The sequence below is a fragment of the Chamaea fasciata genome, unplaced genomic scaffold, assembly GCF_029207755.1.
Source record: "Chamaea fasciata isolate MVZ Bird 193981 ecotype frontalis unplaced genomic scaffold, bChaFas1.0.hap1 SCAF_20, whole genome shotgun sequence".
NCBI classification, from domain to species: domain Eukaryota; kingdom Metazoa; phylum Chordata; class Aves; order Passeriformes; family Sylviidae; genus Chamaea; species Chamaea fasciata.
In genome coordinates, this window is record NW_027094105.1 from 8,214,643 (window position 1) to 8,233,051 (window position 18,409).

The window sequence follows — 18,409 nt, forward strand, 5'->3', positions numbered from 1 at the left end:
GAACTCGCCAGAGCCACCAGCTGCAGCTGTATTAAAACCTTCCTTTCCAATTACAGCAGCTCCTCTTCTAATTTGTTTATTATTAACCCTGAGAGTGCAGCTCATGAATTTACATGACCCTTCCCACCCCCGTGTACAGTGAGGAACGTTCCCTCTGCCTGCATCTGATAAAGAGATTTTTTTTTATCTCCTCCCAGGCAGGTGCAATGAATTAACAGCCCAACAATAGTCAGCCCTGTTAATATTGGCCAACTCTCATTTAGCTCTGCTTTATTCACTATTAAAAAAAAAAGGGGGGGAGGGGGGGAAGAGTTTTATTTATTTATTTAAAGCTTCTCCCTCCATCAGGGATTTGAGGAGGCACAGAGGAGTTTGTGTCAGCGGCAGAGCTGAGGAGCAGCCTGGGTGTGGGAGGTTCCAGAGGGCTCAGGATGCTTTGGGATGACTCTAGGCAGCTTTCCTGGAGCAGTGGGAAGAAGGAAATATGGCACAGAGGAGAGCACAGAGCTGTTCCATGGGGGCTCCAGACTGGGAGGAAGGAAGTGGGAAAATGTGTTGTTTTGAAGGGGATGAGCTGCGGCATCGGAGCAAACTGCAGCCCCCTCGCCCAGCCCGGTGTTTGGTTGGGAATTCGGGGCTCTGGGTGCTCTGGGGGGTCATCACAAAATATCTTCACCTCCCCAAACCATCCAGCCACTGAATCCCAAAGGAATCACTGCCCTGGGGATGGTTTTGCACCTCAGAAGCGCAACAGGATCTCTAAAAATCCTGATTTGGCTCCTGGGTAAAAATCTTATTTGGCTTCCAGGGTGCTGCTTTTCCCGAGTGCTGCCTTAACCCGGAGCCCCCCAAACCTGCCAGAAACATCTCCTGTGATGCAATTTTCTGACCAGGGCTGCAAAATAACCAGGGAGAGAGAGAGAGAGAGACACTTGGTGAATTTCCAGGCTCAGCACTGCTGGTCCCTGTGACTGAAGGACCCCCCACACAAACACCCCCAGGTTTCACTTTAACCATTCCATGGAAATATCACCCCGGGGTTTGCTCTCAGCCCGGCATTTCAGAGCACTGCACCAAATTCGAGCTGAGCTCCCCATCCCTGGCTGCTGTATATCAGCAAATCCCCATTTCCATAACGAGAGCCGCACAGATTTACACCCAGACCCTGCCAGGCTGCATTTCTTCCAGGCATTCATGAATTTAAATTTTCCAAAGTGCTTTATGGGTTTGATTTTTCTCCTTTACTCCCCCCCCCCCCCCCACCACCACCCCTCCTGCTGATCCATTCCACCAGGAAAAGACCTCCCACACCCAGCCTGAAACAAAAAGAGGCATTTATGGATAAAAGCACTGCATCAACATTTGTCAGCGGAGATAAACAAGCTCAGCTTTGCTCCAGCACAGGCAGGGCTGGAGTTGCAGGAGGAGAGGGAGAGAAAAAGGAAAGTTTAGCATATAAAACAAGCCTGGCCTAAATGATCCGTGGCATTTCTGCTCCAGCGGATGGGGCTGGGACGGGATCTCGGTGGGGTCGAGGACTCTGGGTTGGGCCAGGCTGAGCCAACTGTGCCTGGAAAAATGGATGTGCTGGGGCAAGGACAATGCACCAAATCTTTCGGTTTGGTGGGTCTCTTGGGTTGTTTTATTACAATATTCAGATTTTCAGGCACTTTGTTACCTATTTGTCTTTCCCCCCCTCCCTTTCCCACCTTTATCCACCTCTCTCATGACTCCCTGGCTTTTCGGTGTCCCCCGTGTCTGAGAGATTTGTGGCAGAATTTTGTATTTGCTTTTTTTTTTTTTTTTTTTTTTTTCTCCTGGGGGCTGAAGAGGCTGCAGGCAGGTGGAGGAGAGCGAGAACTACAAAAAAATGTTCACTGCTTGCCCTTCCAAGGGAGTCAGTTCTCTCTAAATCGATTTATTATTGGCGTTTCCTAACGAAAGGAGTGGGTCAAGTCCTCGATCCCGAGCTGCTGGCCACAAAACGAGCGCCGGGGCTTTTCTTGGCCTTGCTGGGATGTGGTCAGGTTGCCTTTCACTGCTGTGAAAATCGCAATTAGCCACGGATCAATGAGGTTGATGTCACCCTCATTTGCATACGGGATCACCGGAATGAGGAGGAAATCCGGGTTAACCTCAACTTTATTTTTTTTTTTTTGCCAAAGGGAAAGTTGGCCGTATTTGATTCCTTGTGGCTTCATCAACGGATCTTTTACTGCTTTAGTGCCAGTTAAAGACCCTGCACTGGCGTTAATCAGCACAGCTCTGTGGATATCCATGGATTTGGGCTGATTTCCAGCCCCTGACAGCATCCACTCCATCGGAGGTGGAAGCAGCCTCAAAGCTAAAATAAAATAAAAATAAAATATTAAAAAAAAAATTTAAAAGACAGGAGAGAGAAAAATTAAATGGCCCAGCTGACTGGACCTGTGCAGGAATGAATTTATCTTCCTCCATTTCTCTCTCACTGACCCTGAATTAGGAATTTCATCTACTTTTGGGGTTTTTTAATAGGTTTTAACAGATCCAACTAACTGTTGATTCCTTTAACTTGAAGCATTGCAGGGACTTGCATTGCTCACTCCAAACCTGCACGAGGCAGACCCTGGAAATAGGATGGAAGAGGAGGAATTTAGAAAATTCAAGGAAAATTGGGATGCCCACGAGCTCAATCCCTGTCGTGACAATATCATGACACAGCCACAGCTGTTAATGCATGGACAGAACCAAAAGGATATTTTAGAAGTTTATTTGAATTTCTTCTTCTTTCAGGGCCCACCTGGACGCCCAGGTCTCCCAGGAGCTGATGGATTGCCAGGACCGCCAGGGACAATGCTCATGTTGCCTGTGAGTACAAACAGGAATTAAAAAAAGATTAGAATGAGTCAGATCTCTGGGTTTTGCTGCTGTTCAATTCCCCTTCTTGCAGAAATCTCCCGTCTCCTTTATCCCAAGGACACGTTTTCCTTGAGATAAAAGATGGATCCGAATGGTTCCCGTTGTAAATCGACTTTTTACAAAGCACTGGAGCTCAGTCAAAAGCCAAGGCAGGTTAAAATTTCCACAAGTGATGGATAATGATAAAAACCATGAAATATCCCGAGGTGGAAGGGATTATTGACTCCAGCTCCTGGCACTGCACAGGACAAGCCCAGAAATCCCACCCTGTGCCTGAGAGAAATGTCCAAACATTTCCTGAATTCCGAATAAGCTGCAGTGTTTCTGACTGGACAGAGGGAGACAAAACCATGAAGGAACAACTGAAGACGCCTCCAAGAGCCAAATTTCCAGGCAGAACCATCTGTCCTGCACTCAGGAACCTCTCACAGCTCCAGCAGCTCAGCTTTGTCCAGAGCTGCACAACTGAGCTGAGGCAACCCCATCATCTCCTCCTGGTCATCAGGGAATGCCAGCCCTGGGAGAACAGGGAATTCCAGCCCTGGGAGAGCCCGTGCCGGTGCTGAGTGCGGTGTGTGAGGTCCCCAGGCTCACAATCCCCCTCATTGTGTGCCACCCCGGGCTGGCAGTGCCTGGGCAGCGCTCCCTTGGTGGCCCTGAGCCGGGTGACCCCAGGGCACCGGGGTTAATGGCGAGGGCTGGGAGCACTGGGATGGGTTTGGGGCAGTGGTGCTGAACGCAGCTGCTCAGGCTCAGCCTGCTGAGGGGGTGCTGAAATAACTCAGCCAAAACTCCGTTGTCCTCACGCAGGAAAAGCCGATTCTTTATTCTCATCACTAATTTTATACAGTTTTCACACACCTCGTGTGCAGCACCCATGGGCTGGTAGCTTTCTTACTTCATTTATTGGTCAGGAGGTGATTTGTATGTGCCTGCTGAAGTTCTGGTTGTTCACAATTTTTCCTTTATGGCTTCTCGTGGAACAGATCTTAATTGTTTATTCAGATGTTCGTACACTTATTTTTATAATTATTTGTTTTTAGAATAGGCTGTTGTGTTAACGAACCTTTCATACCGAGATTGCTTTCTCACGGGAACTTGCAAATTATTTAGAAGAAATGATTGGATATTAATTCAGCAGAGCAGGCCTGATTTTACGAGTCCTTTCCTTTATAGTTCTTCTACCTGTCTGTGACAAGGGTGTGGGGACAGGAGCCCTGACCTGTTTTTCCACCTTGCTCCCCCAGTTCCGTTTCAGCGGAGGAGGCGACGCGGGCTCCAAGGGACCCATGGTGTCAGCCCAGGAGGCACAAGCCCAGGCCATCCTGCAGCAGGCCAGGGTGAGTGGGGCCAGCTGGGGAGTGCCTGGGGTGCTGAAGGTCGTGGTCCTCACACGGGGCACCATTAAATGTTGCTTTTTTAATCTTCTTTTCTGCCAGAGTCAGGATTAAATGCTCGAGAGATGGTATTTCATGTTTGGACTCCGATGTTTATTAATTCTTATCGATGTTACAGTCTCACAAGCTGTGAGTTCTGCCACGCTTCGAGCTAACAAACTAAAAGTGGCTTTTATTTCTCTCTCTCCACAAGGTCTTTTAAGGATAAATTGTCCAACTGAGAAATTACACCTAAATTATTTTTACTTTTACCCCAATAACCAACCACCCGTGGCTGCAATACGGATTTTTCCACCCAATTACAAAACACCACCCAGACCCATGAAGAAGAAGGTGAAAAAGAAGCCAATGCCCTAAAACCTCCATCTTGCTTTATATCTGTATTATTATATTCTAAAACCTTAACTCTACGTTTTCCACCCTGTGATATCCCACACTCCTATCCAAACTCCACACCCGCAATCCCAGTGCTGTCACTCAGTTTTGGAAGCCTCATCCACGGCCTCAGGTCAATGTTTGCTTGGGGGTCAGTGCCTGTCAGCACAGAAAGCCCGAAATCCTCAGTGCCCAGGGCTCCAACAGGGGGTTTCTCAGCAGGTGCCTGCAAAAGCAGAATAAACCTCTCACATCCCCGCCCGCTCATCCCCGGTGCTGCTGGTGGAACCTCTCACCTGCCATGGGGCTGCACCTGCATGATTTGGGTTTTTATTAACAGCCAGCTGATGGAAAGCTGGTTTTAATTTCCTGCAGACCTCTGGCAGCGGCCACACAGACCCGCTGGCCTCGGTATATTTGTGTTTTGAGGGTCCCTGTGAACAACTGGGGGCTGTGCTCAAAGCGTTTTCTCATTTTCATATGGTTTTCCCCCCAGTAAACGCTGATAATGAAACCTATGTCACAGATGGAAGCTGTTCCCAGCTCCCAGAATCTCAGCAGGCAGATTTCTAATTTAATGTATTTATTTGGGAATACACGGTGACTATCCCTGGAACATTTCTTTCCTCGGATGACCCAATTGATTGATGTCCAAATCATCCCTGGCTTGCTCGTGGAACAAGACTGGCACATTCCCAGCGCAGCTCCTGTTCCCTGCCTGGATGGACACCTCAGTGGAAAAGGCTTTGCACTCGTCTCTTCAAAATAAAACTTCATTTTCAGCCAGTGGAGCTCTGAAATTGTCCTTCCCTGGGTGCCCGTGGGAGCTTTCCTGAGCCCTGACATTAAAAAACAGAGCTGCAGGAGGAGCTGGGGGTACCCCACAATTCCCAAACTGCTCTGATTGCCCCCATCTCACCCCAAAGGGACCAAATTCTGCTGCAAACACACCCCTGCCACGAAGGAGAAAATGTTTTTAGGGTGGCAATTCCCAAAGGGATGCAGCTCTGGGGGTGTTTTATTTGGGGACGGGTCCAGAGCCCACACCTGGCTGCAGCTGGGGTGTGTGGATGGAGCTGCTTGGTCACTCAGAGCTGTTTTCAGGCTTCAACACTGAATTTTTTTGGGCTAAAATAAGCTAAATTAATTTCCCAATATAACACAGTTTATTAAATTTATTCTTATATTTCTAAAAAATAATAATTTATCATATAACCCAATTAATTTCACCCTTAGATGGGATAAAATCCATTGGGATTTCCCCCCATGGGTGGCTCCTGCCCCTGTTGGGTTTTTAACGAGGTGTTTGCCTTGGCTGGGAATTTTCTGCTTTCCATCCAAAGGGGGGAAAAAAAATCTCCTTTTTTACAGATTCAGGCAGAGTCCTGAACCCCCCCAGCCACTGCATTTTCCTGTCCATTAACCTTGTGCTGCCAATAACATTCTGGATTATGTTCCTGGTGTTACCTTGTCAGTCTTAATTTCCAGCCTGCCCAGCGTTTTTCCATCAGCATTTTATTTTCCTGGGAAATAGGGGCTTTGACCTGATAAACGTTTCACGAGAAGCATCTGCTTGCTCCAACTCTCTGCTTTTGTTCTTTTTTTTTTTTCTTTTACCTTCTGCCTGCTGAAAATTGGGATTCACCAAAAAAAACCCAACAAAAAAACAAAAAAAGAACCCCCCTCTCCTCATTCAAAGACCGTTTTTTATTTAAATTTTCATGTTTGGGGGAAAAAAAAAATTAAAACTCAAATAAATCCTGAGTAACTTTAGGACTGTGGATGAAAAGTGTAACATTTCTAGAAAGGACAAAAAAAAATCAATTCTCTCGTGAACTTCAACATTTTGGCTGAAAACCATGGAGCAGAAAGGGAAATAAATGTCATTTTTGTGAGGACCTACAGGATATGACAGGACTGGAGAACAGGGTCCTGCAGCAAGAATAACCTTTTCCTTTTGTGGGTTTGTTCCTCTTGTTATCGCTGCCGTTAATTGCATTATTAGGTTGATTTATCCCCTTAAAATTTGGCTTTCATTAGGCACCGAGTGCCGCTGCAGCCAGCAGCGGTTTCAGAGCATCTCCCTTTTAATGGGGTGTTGTAAAAAAGACGCCACAGAACCCAGCATTTGTGCAATATTTCTGCCATTCCAAGCGCAATCACCGGGTGGATTTTTAATTACCGGAGTACACAGATAATTACAGCGCTTTGGAAGTGTCGGATTGTCACGAGGGGAACAAATTGTCTGAGGGATGTTTTTAAAGCATGGCCCGGCTCCATTTCCCACCATGGAAATTACTGGGTTGATGCGTGGTTAACACGACTCCTTAATTATGGAGCTAAAAGCCCCCTGTGTTCGGTTTGAATCGGAGCTCGGGTTGGAGGATGCTAAGTAGTAACCAAAAAGAAAACGAAACAAAAAACCGGGGAAAAATTCCTCTAAAATTGAACCACCAGGACAATAAGGAAAAAAAAAAAAGAAAAGTTCTCCTGAACTGAAGTGGGGTCATAAATAATTTTGTCCTCTCAGCAGATTCATGGACAGTCCAGGGGCTTTCATAGAATAACAGAATGGTTTGGGGTTGGGAGGGGGCTTAAAGCCCAGCTCATTCCGAGCACTTCCATGGGCAGGGACACCTTCCATGATCCCAGGCTGCTCCAGGCCCTGTCCAACATGGCCTTGGACACTTCCAGGGGCAGCCACAGCAAATCTGGGCAAGGAGAAGTTGTCTTCCCATTGGAAACCCAATGAAGGAGTGGTTTTCCCATTGGAAACCCAATGAAGGAGTGGTTTTCTCATTGAAACCCAACGAAAAAATTGTTTTCCCATTGGAAACCCAATGAAGAAATTGTTTTCCCATGGGAAACCTGATGAAGAAGTGGTTTTCCCATTGGAAACCTACTGAAGAAATTGTTTTCCCATTGGAACTCAATGAAGAACTGGTTTTCCCATTGGAAACCCATTGAAGAAGTTGTTTTCCCATTGGAGCCCAACAGCTGTGGATGGGCCAGCCCCTGGAATTCCCTGGGGATGTGGCCATTGCTCCGAGGGTTTGTGGGCTGGGGGTGTGGCTGGTGGCACAGCGGTGGCTGTGTCCCCACACGGTGACCCCCAGTGAGCCCCGGTGTTTGTCCTTTGTTGCAGCTGGCACTGAGGGGACCCGCGGGGCCCATGGGCCTGACGGGGCGACCAGGCCCCATGGTGAGTGCTGCGGCTGGGGAGGTGGGACTGGGGAGTGATGGAATTGGGGGGATGGAATTGGGGAGATGGGATTGGAGGGGATGGAGCTGGAGGGGATGGAACTGAGGGCGATGGAATTGGAGGGGATGGAGCTGGGGAGATGGAACTGGGGAGTGATGGAATTAGAGGGATGGAATTGGAGGGGGTAGAATTGGGGGGATGGACCTGGGATTGATGGAGATGGTGAGGATGGATCTTGGGAGTGCTGGAATTGATGTGGATGGAGCTGGGGAGTGATGGAACTGGGAATGAAGGAGTTGGTGAGGATGGAGATGGTGAGGATGGAGCTGGAGGGGATGGAGCCAACCCACCTTCCCTGTGGGCTCTGGATCCATGAATGGCTTTTCCTTAACATGGTATCAACCTTCCCTCTGCCTCCCTTGAGGAAAAACGTAATAAATCCTCTTCTCTGTCCAAAGGGACCCCCGGGCAGTGGAGGACTGAAGGGAGAAGCTGGAGAAATGGGACCTCAGGTGAGTGTGGAACTGGGGGGAGCTGGAGAAAGGAAGGGTGGAGCAGCCTGAGAGGCTGTTGGGAAGCAGGGATTCAGTCACCCCGTGCCAGCTGGAAGCAGGGAGCTGTGGGAACACGTGTTTGGCATGGAAGTGTCCCTCCAGGTGTCCAAATGCAGGCTCTGGGCATGGTTTTAAACCAGCAAAACTCTGCAGGTCCCTTCCTGGAGAAACAGCCCTGGAGGAGTCCTGGACACAAAAGATAATTTGAAGTGTGGAGAATTCACTGATGCTCAGGATGTTGTTCTTCCAAGCCTTAAATCCTGCATGAAGGGAAAGTTCCCATTTTCTGGTGGCAGGGGAAGTGATTTGTGGGATGCTTGCAAAATCTTCCTCATGGATAAACGCCCGCAATTCCTGTCTGGAGATGCTCCGTCCTGACCCTCCCCTGTGTGTTTGGACCCACGGGCTCTGCTCCAGGGATTCATTTCGGAGCCCTGAGAGCCCCAGCAGTGCCTGATGTGGGCACTGCTCGTGGTCCTTTGAGGTGACATTTCTTCCTCTCTCCTTGATCCCTTGCAGGGTCCACGAGGCATCCAAGGTCCTCCCGGTCCAGCAGGAAAGCCAGGCCGCAGGGTGAGTGTCCTGGCAGCTGTGCTGACCAGGCAGGAGCTGCAATTCCTGCTGGAAGCTGCTCCCGCTGCCAAACAATTCCTCAGCACCGAGGGCGTTGCGCAAGAGCCGGCCAGCGGCCAGGCTGGGATCCGCCAGGCTCTCTGCAGCTAGGAGGACACAAGCCGGGATGGGAGTGAAAATCTGGGAAGGCACAAGGATGGGAGTTAAAATTTGGGACACAAATGAGGATGGGAGTTGAAAACAAGCATGGGGGTTAAAATTTGGGACACAAATGAGGATGGGAGTTGAAATCTGGGAGGACACAAATGAGGAGGAGAGCTAAAATCTGGGAGTCTACAAATCAGGATGGGAGTTAAAATCTGGGCAGCCACAAGGATGGGAGTTAAAATCTCAGAGGACAGAAGGATGGGAGGTAAAACTGGGGAGGACACAAACCAGGATGAGAATTGAAATCTGGGAGGACAGAAATGAGGATGGGAGGTGAAATTTGGGATGCAAATGAGGATGGGAGTTGAAATCTGGCAGGACACAAGTGAGGAGGAGAGTTAAAATTTGGGAGGACAAAAATGATGGTGGGAGTTGAAAGCTGAGAGGAGACAAACAAGGATGGGAGTTAAAATTTGGGATACAAATGAGGATAGGAGTTAAAAACTGTGAGGACAGGAATGAGGAGGAGAGTTAAAATCTGGGAGGACAGAACCCAGGATGGGATTTAAAATCTGTGAGGACACAGAGAAGGATGGGAGTTAAAATCTGAGCAGTGTGGGGGGGGATTGAAGGCTGCACATCCCACGGTTTTATCCCGGGGATTTTTGGCTCCTGGGGGTTGGGGTTGTAGCTGCACAAATGCTTTGAACTGGCCTGGAATCCCCACTCCTGGCAGAGTGTGAGGAGAATCCAGTCCCAAGAGTGGATCAGGTGTAAATCCTGCTCTGTTCCCATCCCTAATTCTGATTTTTAGTCCACACCACCCTCCGGCTCAGCACAATTCAATTTGCCAGGGGAAGGAAGGAGCAAGTCTTGCGTGTGACCCACTTCTGCCTTCCCTGAAACAGAAACTCTCATTTCAGCGTGCAGCCATCATCAGCAGCATCCCTTAAAATGTGCTGGGAGATCGTTTTTCCCCCCAAAAGCCACCGGCCATGGCCCGTGGGGTGAAAAGGCTTCGCTGCCATTTGTCTCCCACCTCTCCAAACACAGAGCTGGGGTTTTCCCCTCCCCTGCCTGAGTTTTAAACCTTTAACTTAATCTAAACTTAAACCCTCCCTCTGGCTTAACTAACCCCTCTCTCAGCCCCAGCTGTCCCTGCTTCACCCTTTGGATGTGACTTTGGTGTGTTCTCTGTTGCAGGGACGAGCTGGCAGCGACGGTGCCCGGGGAATGCCAGGCCAGACAGGACCAAAGGTAGCGCCAGGTTTTTATGGATTTGGGGAATCTGCACCTTCTTTTTTAGCAGGAATGAGCTGAGGCACTCATGGAGAAGGAGCCCAGCGTGCTTGGAGGAGGTTGTGAGGTGATGCAGAGGCTCCTGTGAAGTCCTGGAAGTCAAGAGAGTGAAGTTAAACACCCTCCTGGAAGGCAAAATAGCATTTTTCTTTTTCTTTTCTTTTCCTGTTTTTTGGGTTTTTTTCAATGCCACTTTTTTTTTTTTTTAACCGCTGGATGAAATATGCTGCAGCTGTAGAACAAACACTTTAGAATCCCAATTACAAAAAGCAAACACGAAGGAGTGGCTGGAAAGCCTCTAGAGTAGAACCACCAAAAAAAACCCCCACCTCTTAACCGGGTGAGGAAACGGAGGCGTGGTGAGGAATTTCAATCTCCTGTAATTTTAATTTTTTTTTCTTTATTATTGGAGAGACAAAATCCCTTCATTCCTCCGTGATCTGCTGGAATGACCAAGCAGGAGAGAATTCCTGGGGAAAGTCTGCCCAGGGAATGGTGCCTTAGAAGGTTTTTAGCACTTTGTTATGGAGATACTCAAGGCTGGAAGAGACGGGGGAGGTTGGAGACAGAGCCGGGAGAACGCAAATCATTTACCCGGCGAAATAATGATTAATTAATTAATGAGCGTGTGCCCTCCCAGGAGGGGCTGCCAGGGAGGAAGGGGATGGAAAAAGGAGGGAATTCTCTGTGAGCTCAGGCAGGGAGACGCTCCAGGAGCGGGAGGGCTGGAGGTCAAACCCCGCTGCTCCATCCACCGAGAGATGGAGGAGCTGTGGTGCTGTTGTAGTGGCTCATCTGCCGTAAATCTCTGAAAATACACGAGGTTCTCTCCTTTACAGGGGAAAAAAAAGGGACTTTTCTCTCTCTGGGTGTTGCCCCCTGCCCCTCTCTGGGCACTGGGAGTCACCCAGGATTTGCCGCCCCTCTGTGTCCTCTCCAAGGACACAAGGAAACAACTCCTTCCTGTCCCGGTTTCGTGAAGAGAATGTCCAGAATTTTTTATTTAGCTGTATTTCTGTCCTTGCAGGGATGTATGGGAGGGTGGGAAGGCAGCTGTGGGGTTACCGCAGTTTGCTCCTTGCGGCCCTTAATTCCGCGGAGTTAAAACGAAATAAATCATCGCATTGAGGGGAACCTGCCGAGAAGGGGGATGGAAAAGTCGCCCAGAGAAACTCTGAAATCCACATGGAAAAGCATTTCCGACTTGGGGGATGAGGGAAAGGTTTAACTCCAAATGGCTTGGAGGTTTTCGTTTGTTTGTTTTTTTTCCTTGTTTTAACCCATAACTTTGAGATCATCCCCGGTGTGAAGGAAAGTGAAAACTGAGTGTCTGAGGGAGAAAATCTCGCCCTCCTTGACCCAGCAAGGAAACAAACGGGAAGGGTGTTCAAACACAGCTGGAAATGTGGGGTTTTTAAAGCTGTTTTTGCTTTCAGGGTGACCGAGGCTTTGATGGTTTGGCTGGTTTGCCCGGTGAGAAGGGAAACAGGGTGAGTTTTCCTTTTCCTCCACTCCGGGCTGGGGTGAAACCTTGGGAGGAGGAGGAGGAGGAGGAGGCTGGGATGAGGCACAGGAGAGGATCGATGTCCCTCACAGCCTCTGGGATGTCACAGCTCCCCCAGCAGCATTCCCATCCCAAAATCCCTCTGCAAAACACACCCCCCTGGGGATGCTCCAAATGGGAACGGGGAGGGAAAAAAATCACCTTAAAAATGCAGCCGGAAAAACAAAAAAAAAAAAGGCAAGAGGCAAAATCTGCTGGTGGATGGTGGAAATTGCTTGAAATTACAGCGGGTTCAAACTCTTTGGTTTATAATTTAAGAAATGGATTAAAAAACGGGGAAAGGTGGTTATTTTGGCGGGCTGGGTGTCCCTCCCCTCTGAGGGCACGGGGGCCTCCAGCACAGAGAGAAAAAGCAAATCACCAAACGGTTCATCACCGTTCCCCGCTGGTTTCCATCGCCACAGGGTTTGCACTTTCCCTGAAGCGTTTTCTGCCCTTTTTTTTTGTAGGGTGAGCCGGGTCCCCACGGCCCCCCGGGGGCTCCTGGAGAGGATGGAGAGAGGGTGAGTCTGCCTGGGGAGCCGGAATTCCTAAAAAAACACCTGGAAGCAAGGAGAAGATGATGCAGAGTCAGGCAGGAGCTCCCAGTCCTTGAGCCTTCCCTGGGAGGGGGAGCAGGGCAAGGAGATGGGAGCTGGAGTGGGAAGAAGGATTTGGCTTGAAAGAGCTGGCCAGGAAACTCAGGTTTTGTTAAAAGAAAAAAAAAAAAACCAAAACCAAACCAAAACCAAACAAAACCACCAAAAAACCCCAAAAAACCCCCCAAAACCCCAAAAAACAACAACAACAAACAAAACCCCAAATACAAAAACAAAAAACCCACCAACCTCCCCCCTCCCAAAAAAAAAGGCAAAAAAACCCAACAACAACAACAAAACAACCCGCCTTCCCATCCAGTTTGGTGTAAAACCTCGTGGCTGTTGTCTCACCTGCCCTGAGTTGTGCCTGCTGGCAAAATCCATCTTTCTAAACACCAGCAGGAATTCTGAACTGCCCTCAGGCCTTTCCAGTCCCTGGCAAACTCAGTTTTAATCCTCAGCCTTCCAAGGTCAGCCCAAGCCCTGCCAGTCCTCCGGGGGAGCTGCTTTTCTGTGCGAATATTATTTAAAAAGGACAAAATTTTTAATTTTGTGACTGAATTAAAACTGAATTCTTTTCTGTCTCTTGCTGCTTCTCTCCGTGCCTCTGCTGCTGCCCAGGGAGATGATGGAGAAGTTGGACCCCGAGGTCTCCCTGGAGAACCTGTGAGTATCCCCCTCCTCTGGCTTCTCTCCCTGCTTGGGGCAGGGATTTGGGGTGGAAAAGGCGTTTTTAGGGCTCTCATGGGACAGCTTTGCCCTGAGATCCTGCAGGGACTGAACTCAGCTTGAACAGTTTGAGAGTGGCTGGGCTGGAACAACTCTGCTTTGCTTGTTTTCATTAATAACTTTCACTTATTTTCACTCCCACAAAGGTGGGAGTTCTTTGTTTGTGCGTTTGATTGGAGGGGTTGTGTTGTTGTTTTTTTTTTTTTTAAAAAAAAGAAATTCTCATCGATTTTGTTTGCTCAGAGAGAATCGTAACTGTAAATGTAAAACTTAGATTAATGTCGCATTTTTCCTGCCTGTACCCTTCTCCCTGGTTTGGGGTTGAGCTAACCAGGCTGGGGTAGAGATTAGGTGTGCTAAAATAGATACAAAATACAGTGTTTTGTGAGCAAATTCCAGTGAGAAAAGGGTTTTATCTCAGGGCAGTTGCACCTTCACCACAGAGCTCCCACACACTTTGTCCTGGGCTGTGCCAGCGCCTCCTCACAAACCTCAGGATGAAATCCTGGCAGGGTTGAGCTCCAGGAAACTTTTCCGTCTGCTTTCAGTGGGGTCAATACCCTGCCCAAAACCTCCTCAATCTGCATTTTGTCAATGCTTGGACACCACGTGCTGCGGGTCCGCTGGAGGAGGAGCTGGGAGTTCCTGGTGTCAGTGAGGACTGAGGAGATCTCAGAGGTGTCGGACAAATCCTTTGGACCGAGCCAAAGAAACGCTTTCAAGGAGAAGCCCACTAAAAAACAAAACAAAACAAAACAAAACAAAACAAAACAAAACAAAGCAAACCAACAAGCAGTTGGGCTGTCAATTAAACACTCTAAAGATGCATTTTTTCCCCCAAATATTGAGTATTTCTCAGTTTACTGGCAATACAAACCCTGCTGGTGGCTGGCTGCGGATTCCTGCGTGGTGCAGTCGTTGGCTGCTGATTCCATCCTGGATGCATTTCCCTTTGTCGTGAAAAGAACATTATCCATCATTTCCCTCCAAATCCCTGATTTTCCTGCGCTCAGGCCCAGCGTGGTGGCCTGAGATTAATTGATGGGAATTGCTGGACCACAGTTCATGGGAGAGAGAGGGAAGGGTTGGCATTTACAGACCGGCTGGAACTAAATTATAGACAAGATGTCTGATTAACTTCTGGGAAAGATTAATCAGCTCAGCTATCTCCTTAGCACATGTCCAAGCAATAACTTAGGGCTTATTAACTTCTTAAAAGCCTTTATGTGCTCAGGTGACACAGCAACACAAGAGGAGCTTGAATGAGGGTAACACACGCCAGGGAAATTTTATTTTTATCTCAGCAGCATGAGTAAAAATCTCTGGAACGGCCAGGATCGAGGGAATTTTGCATTACAGGGAATTTTGCTGTGAATGCACACAGCCTAAAGCTGGGGGTTTGTCTTCTCTGCCCTCAGCCAAAAAGAATGTCATTCCAAATGTGGCTGATGCCAGTGGTGGGGACTTCCAAATGGGCTTTCCTTCATCCTGCTCCATTTTTTCCCCGTTTCCCTCTCCAGTGGAGTTTCTGCTCTGGATTCACACAGGGCTTTAGCCCAGGAGGTCTGCAGTGGCTGGGATGGACCTTTGGATTCATCCAGTTCTTGCTGGAAGCTGCAAATTTTTTTTGCAAGATCTGAATCCCCACGACCTCCAAAGACAAGACATTTCATTAATGTCTCCTACTCCACCCTGCAACATTTCATTTTAATTCCTCAGCCCTCTCTGCAGCACAAAAAAAAAAGAGGCTGTGGAATATTTGGGCTGACAGATAGAACTGCCCAACAGTCAAGAAGGATTTTCTCTCCTCCATGGCAGGGAAGGAGCTCCATCCATCCCACATTCCCAGTGTTTCATTTCAGGAAAGGGCTGTGGTTATAAGCTGAGCTGTCAGTGAGTCCTCACTCCCTTTCCTTCCACTCCAAACCTCCCTGAGGGCTCCAGGAGGTGCTGGGATTTCCAAAAATTCCCTTTGCAGAGAACACAAGTTCTCCTGCCGTGTTTCCCTTGTTCCACGTGATGCTCCAGCCCCACCAATTTCCCTGGAGACAAACCTAGTGAGAAAGGCAGGAATGGAAGGAAAACCCCAGGAGAGCAGAAGCCCTGAGCTGTTGAAGCTGGAGGACCCCATGCCCTTAAAAATGAACATTTATGGGAGCCTTTCCCAGCCCTGCTGAGGTGTGTGGATTGTCCGGGACAAAATCTCAGTCTGGGGGGATTTTTGGAGATGATCCCTTGGTGTTATCAGGTCGTCCTTCCCAACTTCCCAGCTGGAACGACTTGGCTGCTAAGAATGTGGGTTACAGGGTTAAATTAATTAATTAGGATTTAATTAATTCATTTTAAAAGTTGGTTCAAGGGGAATTCGTTCAAGGAATAAATGTCTGTGCCTGTATTATTTAGGATTGTAGTCGAAGGGTCTGTGCCCACAGGATTTCTCTCCCAGTCTGTAACTCAGGGAAAGCTGCTGCAGCGCCCGCAGGCTCCTTTCAAACCCTGCTGTGCCCCCTGCTCCCCCTGACAGGGCAGTTCTAACCCTGGTTTTTCTCGCCCCACAGGGACCCCGAGGACTGCTGGGCCCCAAGGGACCCCCAGGACCCCCGGGGCCACCGGTGAGTTCCCTGCAGCTCCTCCCTTCCCTTCCAGCCCAGAAAAACCCCTCAGCCATCCCAGCTGCTCCTCCAGCTGCATCCTTTGCCACATCTGGGCAATGTAAAACAGCAGGAGGTGCTCCCAAAAAAAAAGAAGTGCAGCTCAGAGTCTGCCTTGTCCCCCATTTCCAGTGGTGTCACGTCCAGGCACGGCAGATTCGCCCCACCTGAGTAAATATTAATGCCTTGCTGGGGCTGGAGGGGAGGAAGGAGAGTTATTAACACCGTGCCTTTGCCATTAACTGCTGCCTCAGGGCTCTGGAGCTGCTCCTTCAGATTCCAGGCCAGAGCTGAGGCTGGAGCATGTGGGATTTTATCCAGGGAACTCATCCCTGGAGGTGCTGATGCAGGGGCTGTCCCTCAATCCCAGACCTTACAAACCCGACCCCGAAGCTGAAGGGGTCAGTGTTTAATGGGGAACGTTTGGTGGCCTCTCACCCCTCCTGGGACGCGGTGACAACTTTTGCTGGGAGCTCCTGGCGCTGCTGGAATTGAACGAGGAGGGGTTGAATTCCGGGTTCGCTCCCAAACTCTCTCATCTCCCACGGATAAGATGTTCCACCCCACAGCAAGAGATTTTTTTCCTGGAGAAAAAGGAGGCTCAGGGGGGGTCTTCTCCTCTCCAGCTCCCTGGCAGGAGGTTGTGGTGAGGGGGATCAGTCTCTTTTCCCAAGTAACAAGCGACAGGAGGAGAGGAAAAGGCCTCCAGCTGTGCCAGGGGAGGTTTTTAGGGTGGAAAAAAATTTTAGGAAAAGAATTTCTTCCTGGGAAGAGCTGTCAAGCAACGGTGGAGTCACCACCCCTGGGAGTGCTCAAAGCCCACGTGGATGTGGCTCAAAACCCACCTGGGGCCGTGGTTTGGCGGTGAACACGGTGCTGGGGCTGGGTTAATGCTGGATTTCAGGATTTTAGGGGTGTTTTCCAACCTGAACAACCCCATGGTCCTGAAATGTTCCCCTCTCAGTGAAGTGCTCAGGGAGTGTTTAACCCCAGGTGATTTTTGGTTTGGCACCAGCGCAGCTCTGTCACCTTTACCAGGCAGGTAACAGGTATTTTCCCTGGTTTCCTTTGCCACTCCCTGTGGGATGCAATCCAGCCAGGATTCCCTCAGCCTGGTGCTGGTTGTGCCTCCCAGACAGGTTAAACCAAAGGGAAAACCCCTCAAATTACTTCTAAAAATTCACCTGGATTCTTAGAATCAGCTGCTTTACCAACAACATTTAGGAAATTATTCCCTTTCCACGTGGTCCAAAGGGCTTCTTGATCTTTTTTTTTTATTATTATTATTATTTTTATGGCAATTTCCCTGCTTTTGTGGTGCGAAATAAAGTGATCTTTTCTCACTGCTGTGTTTTTTAAAATCCTTTCAAAGGGTGTGGCTGGCATGGATGGACAAACAGGTCCCAAAGGGAACGTGGTAAGTTGCCCCTGCGAATTTTTACAGGCAGCTGAGATTTTCTATGGGGCAAAAATGCGAAAGTCTGTTGGATTACATTCACTAATTGCTTTTTAGCCTGGTCTAGATTCCTATCAGAGCCCGTGAAAAAACACCAGGAACATCTTCCTGCAGCAAATGGACGTTAATTTATTGTCGTTTCTGATGGAATTACTCATTATTTCCCCACGAAAGATGAAGCATTTTCCTCGCGATGCTAATGAATATCAAAACAGAGGCATTCAACTGAGAGGGGGGAAAAAAAACCTTTCTGAGGATGGGATGGGATGGATTCCCTGGACAATAAATGCAGAGCTGGGTGGTGTTAGAGCCTGGCTCAGCTCCTTGGCACTGGAAATCCTCGGAAAGGAGTCAGTGTGCCTTCAAGTCACTTCCCCCTTCCTTTTCCCAGTGGGAAAAGCTGTTTCCAGGAGCTCTGGGTGACTGGGAGGAGGTCAGAGAGGGTTGTGGGAGGTGTGGATCCAGGAAGTTGGAACACAGGGATATAGCTGGGGGAATCCAGGAATTGTGATCCCAGCTCCGTCCCCACCCTCACCCCTGCCCTTGTCTCCTCCCAGGGCCCTCAGGGCGAGCCGGGGCCCCCAGGACAGCAGGGGAACCCGGGGGCTCAGGTAAGAACAAATCTCCTTCTCCACAGCTGGGAAAAAAACTGGGGAGGATTCAGCACCAGAAATGGGAGGAACCAGCACCCAAAAACCATTCCCAGCCCAAAATCTCCCTGCAGACGCTCCCAGGGCGGGATCCCCCGGTTGTCCGGACTGTCTCTTTGGCCAAGTCACGTCCTGTGTGTTGATGTTTAACACCCCACTGCCCAGTTCCTCCGGAGCCACGTGGACACTTGGCACATCCAGGTTTTCCCATGGGAATCCTGCTCCTCAGAGCCTCCCCGTGTCCCTCCCGGGCTGAGCCCGTGCAGCTCTCTGGACATTTTATTGCCCCTCACACGACATTTTGGGAATTAATGGAGCTGGGGAAACCCCCCAGCC

At 49.1% G+C, this 18,409-nt stretch overlaps 1 protein-coding gene across 3 annotated transcripts in view; it reads left to right on the plus strand.

Annotated features, from left to right (window-relative positions):
- Positions 1-18,409, plus strand: part of COL5A1 (collagen type V alpha 1 chain) — a 135,505-nt gene that overhangs the window by 71,277 nt on the left and 45,819 nt on the right. For all 3 annotated transcript variants that reach the window (XR_010723502.1, XM_066201041.1, XM_066201042.1), the window contains exons 12-23: positions 2,773-2,847; positions 4,146-4,238; positions 7,816-7,872; positions 8,331-8,384; positions 8,946-8,999; positions 10,350-10,403; positions 11,882-11,935; positions 12,459-12,512; positions 13,209-13,253; positions 15,875-15,928; positions 17,340-17,384; positions 17,981-18,034. Coding sequence is in view for 2 of the 3 variants with exons in the window: in XM_066201041.1 (XP_066057138.1) it covers positions 2,773-2,847; positions 4,146-4,238; positions 7,816-7,872; positions 8,331-8,384; positions 8,946-8,999; positions 10,350-10,403; positions 11,882-11,935; positions 12,459-12,512; positions 13,209-13,253; positions 15,875-15,928; positions 17,340-17,384; positions 17,981-18,034 (693 nt within the window). In the remaining variant the exon portion in view is untranslated. The remainder of the gene's footprint in view (positions 1-2,772; positions 2,848-4,145; positions 4,239-7,815; positions 7,873-8,330; positions 8,385-8,945; positions 9,000-10,349; positions 10,404-11,881; positions 11,936-12,458; positions 12,513-13,208; positions 13,254-15,874; positions 15,929-17,339; positions 17,385-17,980; positions 18,035-18,409) is intronic.